The 13,332-nt window shown below is 34.3% G+C and overlaps 1 protein-coding gene across 3 annotated transcripts; it reads right to left on the bottom strand.

The window, feature by feature from the left end:
* Window positions 1-1,227: 1,227 nt before the first annotated feature.
* On the bottom strand, window positions 1,228-9,488 carry LOC111778380 (protein MEI2-like 4). Of its 3 annotated transcripts, none has more exons than XM_087119093.1 (15): window positions 8,962-9,488; window positions 8,467-8,667; window positions 8,249-8,294; window positions 6,715-6,954; window positions 6,104-6,540; window positions 5,845-6,003; window positions 5,434-5,550; window positions 5,202-5,353; window positions 4,940-5,037; window positions 4,452-4,856; window positions 3,233-3,884; window positions 2,492-2,576; window positions 2,331-2,399; window positions 2,070-2,249; window positions 1,228-1,987 (listed from the first exon to the last, which is right to left on the bottom strand). In XM_087119093.1, the coding sequence occupies exons 2-15, from the start codon at window positions 8,542-8,544 to the stop codon at window positions 1,814-1,816; spliced, it is 2,892 nt and encodes a 963-aa protein (XP_086975219.1). In that variant the 5' UTR covers window positions 8,545-8,667; window positions 8,962-9,488; the 3' UTR covers window positions 1,228-1,813. The 3 variants fall into 3 exon arrangements, with proteins under 3 accessions (XP_086975219.1, XP_086975218.1, XP_086975217.1); XM_087119092.1 differs by having other exon boundaries at window positions 8,893-9,488; XM_087119091.1 differs by having other exon boundaries at window positions 8,467-9,488.
* Window positions 9,489-13,332: the final 3,844 nt, after the last annotated feature.

A 13,332-nucleotide genomic window follows, 5' to 3' on the forward strand; every position in this document is an offset into this window, starting at 1 on the left:
CTCGAGAAGGTATAAATATGAAAAGTGTCGAAAAGTTATACGCTTCTTGAATACTTGTCGTAAAGACAAACTTTCACAATCAAATTTGTGAATGCCAAACGCATTCATTTGGCTTCAACACACACATGGATATGACAGTAGAGTATGGTATTGCAGTGAATATGGTTAAGTCTACATGGTGTTCCTTTTGAATGTCGTCTATTGATAAACCAATGTTTTGATTTTGAACAGTAAATAGATTATATTGTAAAGATTTAGAGAGAGAAAAGGGAAAGAAAGAGGAAGGTTGGGTTGGGTTGGGCATGTGAAGTGTTTTTTGTTTGGTTTCAGCTTTTAGTTTGATATACAATGAACCAAACTAGAAGGGTTGGTGATCAGTTGAATGGCAGAGGACCCAAATGGGGAAAGGAAAAGCTTTATTTTTTCAATGTTCTTTCAATTTGTGAAAAGAAAAAGTGAACCATAGATAGTGTTGTTCCCTACCTACACATACCACCTGCATCTTCTTTAATATCATAATCATTTCTCTCTCTCACTAAACTAAATATATAGAATTTTGTGTTTAATATCTATTTATTTAGTAGCTACTGTAGTGTGTTCCCAGTTAACATCCAATTATTACAAGAGATGGAGTTCAAATTCTATAAGTTTTTGTTGTTTTACGAGCCAATTTTTCAAGATTAAATCTCTTTTCTAGCTTAAGTTAGGAAAGAGAGAGCCAACAAAAACTATACCATAAATTTTCTACTTAATCTAAAATCGCTATGGTATATATCGTAAATATTTAAGGTGAAAATACTTCCTTGTTCATATAACACAAAACTCTGAAAATAAGAAAATGTTCCTATAACAAAAAACAAAAATAATTGCAACTTTGTCAACGAGGCGTGGGAAAGGCAATGTACTATGACTTATCCGTTCTCAGAAAATTTAGTTCCAATAATTGTTTGAATGAAGTGCATAGGGAATAGGCATAGTCCAAGTTCTGCCAAACCAAAAGAAATTATGCGTTCATACTCAAAAAGTCATCTTTTTTTAGAACAGAGTTTATTAATCAATCAATCATAAGCTTATTTGTACTTGAATTATAATAATATAAAAAAAAAAAAAAAAAAAAAAAAAAAAAATTGTGTGTTTAGGTTAGGCTAAACCAGAACACTTAATTGATTATACAAACAACAACAAACCAGGCTCTCTCAAGGATCATTAGGTTAGGCTAAAAACGCAGAAGCAAAGGAAATTTGGATAATTAGTTCATTTCACAATTTTTCAAATGGGCTCCCTCTGTCTCTACCAAATCTCAACTGTTACAAGAACTTCCAAGTCAAACCCAAAATAAAACGAAAAGAAAAAAGAAGAAAGTGGGGTATAGCAGAGGGAGGAAGCCTCATCTGCTCACGTCAAACCAGGACAACATATCTCCAGGACCAAATACTCATATACATGAAAACTCTTTCCCTTTTTTCAATGCCCATCTCTTATAATATATAATAGTAATAATAATAATAATAAATATATCACTCTCACAATCAAAATTTGGAGGCTTTTCCAGATGCTCCCTCCTTCAACTATTGTCTTTTTTTTTGTTCTTTTTCTTCCCTTTGGAGGAAGGGGGGCGTAGAGTAGAGGGGTGGGGAAAGGAAGATGGAAACCCACTTAGCATTGGCTAAGCTAAACCATTCCTTCTCTAATGTCACCAACTGCAGCGAATGTCCCTGCCTGCCTTCAGCCACTATAAAAATTATGTCAAAACAACTTTGGTGGATATAGTTTAAGTTACTCCTCCCTCCTCTAAGGTTAGTGAACACAAAAATTATGGTACTAGCTGCTCCAAATCCTTTACAACACATGAAGAAGATGCATCTCCACTGGAACAATTCTCACCATTTCCAGAAATTAATAGACCTTCATCAGGGTTTTCGTCCTGGGTGTTGGTTCGGCCTTTTCCAGGCCTAGTACGAACATTTACCCCCATTGGAAACGGAACCTGTAGAAGAAGTACATGTTCAGCAAACAAACAGCCATTGTTCCACCATTTGAAAATTTTCTTATGTTATTCTATTTCATACCTGATCGCCTGCGTTGGGCCCATCAGTGTTGAAAAGGATTGGTCGACATCGCTTATCTTCATTCATTAAACTTGAATTCTGGAAATGAGCTATAAGGGCAGCTTTTCCCTGTATGCGAGCATATGCAAGTGACGCCACCTTCTCACTATTGAATTTCTCCCATTTTTTCCCATTAAATGCCTGCAAGTATGGCACTGCTTTGTCAATAAAAACTTAGCACCTATCACCTCAATATCCTGCAAGCTTCAGTAGCATACAAACCTCATAGAATGGAATAATTAGGCTAGGATCAGTCATGTTAATGAACGCATATCCCACGTTACATTTGTTCTGCAACCAACCATAGGGTGTACAAGCAAAAAAATTGTCATGAATAGAACGAAGGAAAATATTACTGCGGCACTGAACATGGAAAAACTTGCCTTAAAGTCAATAGGCAGATAGATGAAGTCATAAGTTCCTCGATGTCGTTCATCAATTGCAGCTAAAAGCATCTTTGATGTATATCTGCAGTTACAATCATGATGGATTACTAGCTTTCTGACAGAACCAAGATGGGACAAACAACTGACATGAGACACTATTAGAACATTATGAATTAGAAACGAGAGGATATTGCAGATAATACTATCAATTCTGCAGTTTAACATCATTACGTCCCTGCATTAATTAGCACCACTTACGTACTCAAAATAACAGACCTACCTGATGAAGTGGCATTCCATTAAAATGACGTTGTCTAGAAAAGCGCCTATAACACATTTACAAATATTTCCATTTCTCTAGAAGGAAAGGTAACTACACCATCACTCAGGAGAAAACTGTCCTAATCTTTTTAGATATAACCTCAGTATCAGTAATGAAAAACAAATGTAGTAGAGTGAGGTAACTGTCTCACAAGAATAGACGAGGTGCGTAGATTGGCCTGAACATTCACACATATAAAAGGTAACAAATAATAGAAAAAAATGAAAAGAAAAATTAGCTAATGACCTACGAATGGAAATTAAGATAACAAGTAAACTCGTCCATGCAAAAGCAGAGCATATCACTCAATAATCAACACGTCAATGTACCTATCTTATTGTGATTGGAAACTGAGATAGAGGGTGATTACGAGGGAAAAAAAAAAAAAAAAGAGAATTAAAGAGAAAAATACTAACTTGTTAGGAATGTTCTTTATCATAAGCGTAGTACGATTGTCTTCACCCCTCAATATGCGATCAATGTCAAGTTCATATTGCTTCTTATCTGCTTGATTAGAGGCTGCTTCATTTCTTCGGCTTCTACCACGTTCATTGGAAGAGTCAAATGAATTCATCATTGGGAGAATTTGGCCTCGTCCAGGAAAAACCATGCACCGCTGATGATGGGATTGAAGTCCTACATTCCTTTGGGGGATAGGGAGCTCTACAGAATTTCCACCAACTTGTGGGAAGATATGAGAGAAAAATTCCATAGACTGTGGTGAATTGTTAGGCAGATTCATATTCCCTATAGAACCTGAATGAAACCCAGAGGCTTTCGACAATTCCCCAGCATAAGCATGTTGTCTATCCCAAATAGAAGGATTAACAGCTGGAGCTGATCCAACGTGGTGATTATTCATGGGCAGAACTGTGTGCATCAAATGAGATGCTGCTCTTGGAACTCCATGGACTTGGGTTGGGGTGTGGGCAGCAGGAATTCCGTTCATATAAGATGGAGAATTTGGCCAAACAACACTAGGAGCTGGCGGCTGGGGCCGGTAGGAGTTACCCCATGAATAATGTGGTCCAGGAATGGGGCAAGTTCTGTTACCACCAGATGCAAAAACTGCAAAAACAGTAACATCCAGCTAAATGAAAGCATGAGAAAGCTTAAAAAATCAACCTCTCATCCTGACGGAAGTAAATTGTCAACCATTGATATTTACAGAAAATGAAATAGCTTCTGGTCAGTAACAATCATTTAAAAATAAAGGTTCTTCTACCTACAATGGGAATTGAACCAGTCAAACACCATTCGCCAGTGAAGATCTCAGGCAATCACTTTTCTACTTCTTACAGGAAACGTACTTAATAGTTTAGAAAAATAATAAGAAGGTTGATGGTGCTAATATCATAAAAGTACTAAAACAAGACTGAGAACAAAAGAAGAGACAATGCACCCCCCAAAACATACCAAGGGTCAGAAAAAGCTCTCCGGCTGATATCAATAGAAATGGGAAAAAAAAAAAAAAAAAAAAAAAAAAAAAATGAATGGTTGATTGTCTCCAATCAGCTACATAGTGAACCGACCAATTCAATTGATCATTGTAAGTGAAGACCCCTTATCAAAGAGTTAAAGCAGACTTTCAATATCATTACAGGACAGGTCGTAAAATAAATCAACTAAACTTACCATCTTCATTCAATTCAATAGAGCGACCATTAAAGTTTACAAGCTGCCTGCTATCAGCTCTTTCAGGTGGTCGTAGACTGATGTTTCCTGCAACCGTATTCAGAGAATTGCAGTGAACATTGTTGTTCAAACTATCAGGATGTTCTGGAAGCGAATGAGGATGAATAGCTGGAGCTGCCCGGATACCCAGCTTTAGTGGTGAAGGTGAATGACCAGAGTCAATAAAGCCAGATTGCTTGCCAATTGATTCAGATCTCATCACAGAAGGTAAGCTACTAGGAACACTGGAGGATATTCCATGATGCAACTCGGTCTCCCGAGATGGAGCTCGTATCATAGAGTGTACACCAAGAACAGATCCATTACTCATGCTGCTAGATTTGATAGTCCCACTAGGAACTAATCCTGCAATATTTTTTCTCTTGTGAGACAAACAAAATACTCAGAATGCACAAGTAACGAGAATGATTTTCTTATGGCTATAATACCAGAGAAGCCGGCACTACAACTAACAGGAGGGCTACCCTGTTGCAAATAGAGACCAATATCTTCCCGCTCCAACTGTGGATGTAATTGTTGCACCAAACTGTGGCACAAAGATAAATAAAATAATTTTTTTACTGTTAGCATCCACTAACATCTCGTTTCTTTTAATTGTAATCTGTTGGAGGTCAAAACTATTTTATTTTTAAAGAGGATGGGATTGAAACTAAGCATGAATAAGCATCAAAAGTGCACAGGTTTCTGAACCTTCGTCTCACAGCACCAGGATGACTTGGCTCAAGCTTTATCTGCTTTCCTGCTATATCACTCAGGTTTAATGCACAAAGAGCAGCCTCTGCAGCTCGGATATCATAAAATTCAATGAATTTATAATGACTTCTGTGGGGAGATTCACGAATCTGCAATTTATGAAGAATAATGTCAGATTCCTCAGAGCACATTATGGAATGCAATGATCAAAATTGAATCCCAGACCCACCTCCTTGATTTCTCCGTAGACACCAAATATCTGACGAAGTTCTTCATTTGAAACAGAAGACTCAAGGTTAAAAACAACAAGAGTTCCTTGGTTAATATCTTTTTCAGATGGATTGTCCTGAAAAAGTAGTACAGAGAAAGATATGAGGAAGCAAAGAGGTCATGAAAGAATTTAAGGCAGATATTTTGATGTGGTTAGAATTACAGAGTAAGAATAAATCTCCACAAAATTCCAATACTTCTAAGGCAGCTAGCTAACCAAAATGGAAAAACAAATAAAATAATAGCTCAACTAGTTATGACACTATACATCTCTTTTAAAGGTCAGCGTTTCAATTCCCCACCACTAATCAGTTGAACTCAAAAAAGATGAGATAACACTGGACAGAAAATCTATTAAACAGAAACCAACCTTCGGTATAGAATAATGTATGTCAAGCTTCCTTCGTCTCAACGGTTTATTCTGGAGTGCTTTCATTGCATTACGGGCAGCTCTAATATCATAATAGGATATCATAACAAACCCTCGATGTTTGCATGTTGTATAAAGAGTGCGAATGTCTCCATATTGCTGCAGATTTTTAATCAAAAGTAAGATATATTAATTAGCGCGAGATGTAACTTTGAAATGCACAATGGAAACAACATTGAAAGTGAAGAAAAATGTGCACCTCAAAAAGGAGCTTCAATTCAGAATCTTCAACATTGCTATTTATGTTTCTCACAAACAGTGTCCTGGAAGGATGTTCGCCTAAAGGATGCTCTCCAGCCATAGCACCGTTATGCATCCCCAGCAAATTGTTAAATAGTCCTCCAGAAGATTCAGAATTTTTCTGTCCAACAGATGAGCCATCATCACCCAAATCCATCCCTCCAACATTGCTAAAGAAATCCAAGTCCTCAGCATCATCCTCGCCAGTTGTTTCAATCAAACAATCAAGCCCATCAGTTACTACCCCAGCAAGTAAGTCATCGTCATCAGGGAGGAGGTTCCCAATGGTTTGGGCCTCCAACTCTTCAAGTGACTCAAAAACCTCCTCCTCCTCAAAGTGAGATGCAACAGTATCAACAGAATGGCCATATAGTGCATTGCTGGGAGAAAATCGCACTGCACAAATAAAAATATGTAAAATGATAACACTTGTAAGGCTAAAACTCATAAGGTAGAATGAGCCAAGAATTAAGCATGTTTAGAACTTTTTGCAAGTTCATTTAGATTTCAATTCAATGGCTGTCATTCTCATCAGGTACAAATATGTGAAGAATTAATCAAGCGACTCACATTTCCTAGTAAATATATCTGATAAAGAACTCGAGAAAAGACTACTCTCATACTGAGAATTCATCATATTGACTTCATTATTCCGAGCAAAATAATTGGATGTTCTTTCAGCTCCAACAGCATGTCTATTCAGGATAAGACTTGCATTCTGGTCTCTCACAGGAAATGAATCGTGATTTTCCAGTGAGTTCTCTGCCGGGCAATCACCCATTGAAAGTTTTTCCACAGATGATGAAGCACCTGACATGTTGCAATAAACATTGAATGAAATAAATACCTTTTCAGTAGAGGAAAAGCCTTCTCACCAATACAATAAGAAGCTTATTTAACAACACAACAGAACCAACTCAAGATAGCTCCATTTCCCAGAATATGGCAAAAATAAAATGCATAAATATATAGCCAGAATTAGATAAAATCCCCTTGATCCACATAGCTGGTTATAACTTTGCCCTTAATACTTCGAAAGTTTCAATTTCACCTCCAATCCATTTATTTGTTTGTTTCTTTTTGTAAAAGAAGCCCCTCCAAAAGCAATTCACGTCAAAATGCCTAGATGAATTAGTAGATTGAAGGTAGAATTGAAGGTAATAAAATGTTTAGGGCAAAACTGAAACCAGTTATGAAGGTTAGGGCAGAATTGAAACAGACTGGACTGCAAAATTGATGACTTTCTCATCTCACTTTTATTTTAGATCTTTGCGAATGTGTGCACATTTGAGGTGGCTAACCAGAGGGGATAAAACGATATTTAGTATTATTTGTCAAACTAAGCATGAATCTAACAATAATCAGTACTATAGACATTCAGGGAGGTAATGCTGCTACACTGTGAACCAATGTGGGTTGACCGAGTAATCAAGTTATTGAAGGAAAAAAAAAAAAAAAAAAAACCAAATATACAAGGTATTTGACATGTGCCTCATGCTGGTCATACTTTGGGAGGTTAGGAGAGAGAAGACTAAGTCTCAAAAGAATTGATCGGGCAGTGATTGTATCATGATATCAACTGATCAAACAATCATCATAAGTAAACTCAAGACTAGGTATTTTAGATGCAAAACAAAAGCAAGATTCAAACTGGTATATCAGAAATAGAGGACAATTAACGGATCCAAAAACTAAAATTTCAGTCGAACATCATCTAAAACAAACGATAGAATCTGTTTCTGTTTTACAGTGGGATAATCACAGACAAGTATCCTCAAACAATGCACTTTTTTATGCATTCAGTATCATCTTGATGATCCTAATTATGAGAATTAACTTCCATCGTGATTATATTTCTATATCGTTGTATTTCCCCTTATACCTGCTGTTTGGAACCCCAGCATGCTCCATTTCTCAGAATAGATACAGAACAAGAAACATGTGGTGGTCAATGAATTAAGCAAAATTATATTGTTTCACTCAAGAATTCAACCATACAAAGTCACCGAATTCCTGAACTATACAATATAAAGATATAAACTGAAGAAACTAAAAGTAACCAAAAAGAAGAGATAAAAGTGGTGGAAGAGTGATTTGTACTGACCACGGTGATTTGGCATACTAGCTGACTTCCAAACTCCAAGCTGCCCCTGGAATAAAGGGAAGAAAAAAAAAAAAAAGAAAGAGAAATTGGAAGGAAACAGAAATGATGGAGGAGGCAGTGAGATTCAGATCGAGGAAAATGCAGTATGTATGATGAAGTGCAAGAAGAAGCAATCTGGTATGCTAGAAAAAAGGTAGAGAGGAGGCAAGGGAGTATACCTCATCTGAATGACGTAAATCGTGGGAGAAGAAGGAAGATGAAGATAAAGCCTTGAGGTCCAATACTTCAGAGGGCATGATGGAACCGAAAAAGAAGAAATCGGAAGAGATAGAAGGATGAGTCAAAGAAGGTCCATAAAAAGGGCGCCAAAAATTGGAAGGCCGCTCCTGGAGCAAGCAATTGAAAAGGTTGGCTGGAGCCTACAAAAATGTAGAGGTAGAGCAAAAATTGTTAAGGTAGAAAAAGAAGAAAAATGGGGGAATGAAAGAGGAGGAAAGGAAAAAGCGTTGTTAGCTTGAGATCTCGAGAGTAATGCGATGATGAGATTGAAATGAAAGATGGAAGTTTGAAAGCGAGAAACAGCAAGATCGCAAAGGGAAAGCAGAGGAAGTAAATAAATTAGGGGTAGAAACAGCAGAGCTTACCTTTAGAGAAGAGAAAGAAGAAAAAGGTGGAAAAGCAGAGAAAGAAGAGAAGAGAAGAGAATAGATTACGGCATAAGGGTGCAGTGGGGGGAGGTTGAAGAAGGAATAATGGAGTAGTAGGCAGCTGTGGCGTGGAAGATGGTGGAAAGGGCTCGATCCTCAAATTTGGTGCATTGCAGGTTGGGCGGTTGAAGCTTGTTCATGGAGTATTGTGTTGGTGGTTGAGGCAGGCAGGCATTGCAGAAGGTTGGGGGTCCAAAGCTGTATGTCCCTCCAGAGCTGGAAGGGGAAGCGCAGGAGGAGGAAGAATTGAAGGAATTCCCTGGCGAGATTGGGAGCCCTCGCCTGAGAAAAGAGAGAGAATTGGGTTTCTGTTTTGGTTTTGTTGTTTGTTGATGGAGAAGAAGAAGAAGAAGAAGAAGAAGAAGAAGAAGAAATGGTTAGAAAGAAGTTGGGTGGGGGGGTGAAAAAGGTGATTTTAACGCCGTCAATTTTTCTGATTTCTTTTGTTTTCTTTGTGCGGTCGCAGTAAACGCAAGTCCCCCCCTTCCCTTCTCCTCCTTCCCTTCTATTTCTTTTTCTCACGTCTTTCCTAATTAACTCTTTCACCTCTCTCCCTCTCTCTCTCTCCCCCCCTACTTAACCTTAAACAACTTTTCTTCCCCTTTTCTCTTTTTCTTTTTTCTTTTTTTCTTTTTTTTTCTTCTTTTTTTTCTCATCCTCCCAATTTCAATTCTAAGTTTTTTTCCACTTTAGAAACAAATAATAATAATAAAAGGGTGTAATTATTATTATTAGAAATTGGAATTTTAGTTTGATAAAAATTGAGGTGGGAAAAAGTCAGAAAAAAGAAAAAAAGAAAAAAGAAAAAAGAAAAAAGAAAAAAGAAAAAGAAATGGGAGTTTTAAGTTAGGATGGGAGGAGTGAAGAAACCTGCGGTGCTGCACCACATACACACAAAATACACTCTCACTCATTCATTTCTTGTTTCTGCAAACAAAAAAAGAATCTCTTTATTTATTTATTTATTTATTTATTTATTTATTTATTTTTATTTAATTACAATAAACTTTCAAACAAACAGGACAGTCATTACAACAAACATTATTCTTCTTCTTCTTCTGCTTCTTCTTCTTCTTCTTCTTCGTGTTTTTTTCATGAATGAATGAATTAATTAATTAATTAATTAATTGCATTAGTTACATTAGTTACATCATCGGTAATCACATGTGGGAAGCAATCATTGATTGTGTTTACGGCCTCTGCGGGGGGGAAGGGAAGGGAAGGGAAGGGAAGGGAAGGGCTTGCCTTCGCCCACTTCTTTCTTTTTTTACTTTTTTTTTTTTTATTTATTTCTCCTTTTCTAATTATTATCCTTATCCTAAACTTGTCCTTTTCCCTTTCCCACTTCTCCCCCATTATTTCTTCATTATTTTTCTTCCAATCATTTTTTTTATATTTTTTTTATTATTCTTATTATTATATAGCCAGAAATGGCGGGAATAGAGTTTCGGCCCAATGGGCCTTCCAGAATGGCCCTCGATTCGACAATACGCCTAACTCTCATTTTGTGACGCTCCCCCGACTGCCCATCTTAATTCACGTGCTACGTTAAATAACTCCCATTATTAACGTTCTTTTCTTTCTTTTTTTTTTCTCAATTAATTAGCTTTATTATTTATTTCTATCTCCTTCTTTCTTCCGACTCTCTATACATATATCATTCACTTATTGATAATTCTTTTTTTAAATTAAAAAAAAAAAGGAGCTTATACCAACTAAATCATACTTAACACTCATCGTTCCCAAACATAATTTTTAAAAGCATCCCATTTTTTGGAAAACTTTATACAAAAGAATCGAGTAAAATAAAGTAAAAAAAAAAAACAAACAAAAACGATTTTAAGGGAAACTGTTAAAATATAGACACAAATATTAGTCCTTGTCTGCCACTAAATAAAAATTTAAAAAAAAAAAAGTGAGTGATTAAGAGATAAAGCAAAAGTGTGGTTATGCTTAAGATAAAAGGAAAGCTGTGTTTATGTAATTGGAAATTAATACCATTCCATATATCATATATGATACACACACACACACACCCTCTTTTATAAAATGAGTACCATCCATTTATATATCTTCTTTTTTTTTTCTTTATAGATTCTATGCTCTCTCACTATTTTTACCACTCAAATTCACCGCACCTTCTTTTACTCTTCTGAAAAACTTTACCAAACTCAATACCTTTAAAACATTTTAAAATGCTTCATTTCCCAAAATCTCCTTAACACAAAATTTCAATACGTCTTCGCTTAATTGGTTTCAATACGTCGTCGCTTAATTGGTGTACACCATTGTTATGAAGTACCAGAAGAAACAAAAGAAAAATTAGGATTAGTTGGATTATTGCAAAAAAAAAAAAAGGTAAAAGTTGATGAGTTTGGGGAATTAGGTATTGGGAGCGTTTAAGGGAAAGATAGGGTTTGATGGGAATGGGATATTAGGACGCAATTTCAAACCCTAATCCCCCAATTCTCCAGATCACGGAAAAGGCCAAAACACTACACGACAAAAAAAAAAAAAAAAAAAAAAAACTACAGTCAAAATGAACGGATAATCTTTTTTATTATTTTAACCTTCCAAATCAATTTTTAAATTTAAATACAACCCATATTATACCCCATTCTACATGTCAGTTATATGTTTAACTCTCTTTTCTATATATTTATAATAATATTTTTTTAAAACGAAAATCATAATTTAAAATGAAAAAGTTTATAATATATAAATAAAAAAAAGTTGATTACAAAACCAACTATATAAATAAAAAAAAAAGTTTATAATAATAGTTCTAAAACATAAATTATTTGACGAAAATTATTAGATCAAATATAATTTTATAATAATGATGACGAGTACTTTCATCATAGATGTTTTTTTTTTTTACTTGGATTATCTTTATTACATAACAAAAACTGTAATGTATATAGCTAAATATTTGAGTGATTAAAGTAAAAATTTGGTAATATTTTCCTAAGTGTACAAAAGGTTTAAAAGGTTAATGGTAATGCCGTTTTATGATGACGTCAATAAAAATATTGATAAAATATTAATGTTGGTGGATATTTTTCCAACAAATCTTAAAAATAAAAAATAATTAATAAATATGTATATTTACATTTTTTAAAATAAATTAAAATACTTATTATTAATATTATATTTACGTTACATTTTTACTATTTTATGGAAAGTAATGTTCAGTTAACTTTGGTTGCACTTTGTTCCTCTATTGTGTAAAAATCTGGATGGGTAGTTTAATTTTTAAATCCTTAAAAAAAAATTAAATTTGTAATAGAAGAAGGATAGAAACAAATAATAATAATAATAATAATAATAATAATAAAAAGTATAATATTTAGCATTCAAAATAACAAGAGAAAGTCAGAATAAATAAATAAAAAAAGAAATGATCTTAAAACATTGGTAAGGTCCTTAAATGATGGCTCAAATAGAGGGTTGAATGTCAAGATAGAGTGTCAATATAGCTAAAAATTTGTTTACAACCAACCACCCTTTATAATAATAAAGTTAATTATTTATACTTAATCATTAATAATTTTTTATTTAATAAATAAATAAATGAATGAAAACTCTTAACCCATATAATACATCTTAATATTGTTTTGTGTGACTCAAATGGGTAATTAACGATCTTATAGTTTATAGTTATCCTTTTATTATTTATGAGACAGATTGGACTCTTGTGGACTCAAACGCGGTCGATAATTTCACACTCAACATATCTCAACAATTAAAGTATATAATCGTTCCTAATTTATTACAAAACTTTTGTTGAAGAGTCTTATTTGATATCATAATTTGTCTATCGTCTTATCTTTACCATCTAATCAAAGGAAAGTTTATTTACAACAAAAAAAAAATATATATATATATATCTACCAACATATAAACTATTAATTAAACTAATTCTTAGCATATAATTAAAAAAAAAAAAAAAACAGTAGGAATATAAATTTGAATGATGGAAGAAAACAATATCTAGAATATTAAGGAAAGATAACCTTGATTCAAGAGATTAAGGCATTTAAACTATTATATTATATTATATTATATTATATTATATATATATACATATTGTAAGAATTGAGGAGTAAAGGTTGTCCGAAAATCCGTATGGGAAAGGGAGACATCACTAACACATTAATTGGCCCTAGTAATGAATGTTATAATTACAACAATATTATTCCACTATATCCAAATCCATGCTTGTTTGTGCCCTGAAAACACTTTTTCTTTTCAAATAAATTTTGCATGCCATTATGAGTGGATTTATGTTTCAACCCATAGCCTATCGTATTTGGCATTCAATTTAGAAATACAATACAAAAACAATTAATGATACAAATCTTATTTATCAAGATT

The sequence above is a fragment of the Cucurbita pepo genome, chromosome 17 (assembly GCF_057944985.1).
Source record: "Cucurbita pepo subsp. pepo isolate OVF chromosome 17, ASM5794498v1, whole genome shotgun sequence".
Lineage (NCBI taxonomy): Eukaryota > Viridiplantae > Streptophyta > Magnoliopsida > Cucurbitales > Cucurbitaceae > Cucurbita > Cucurbita pepo.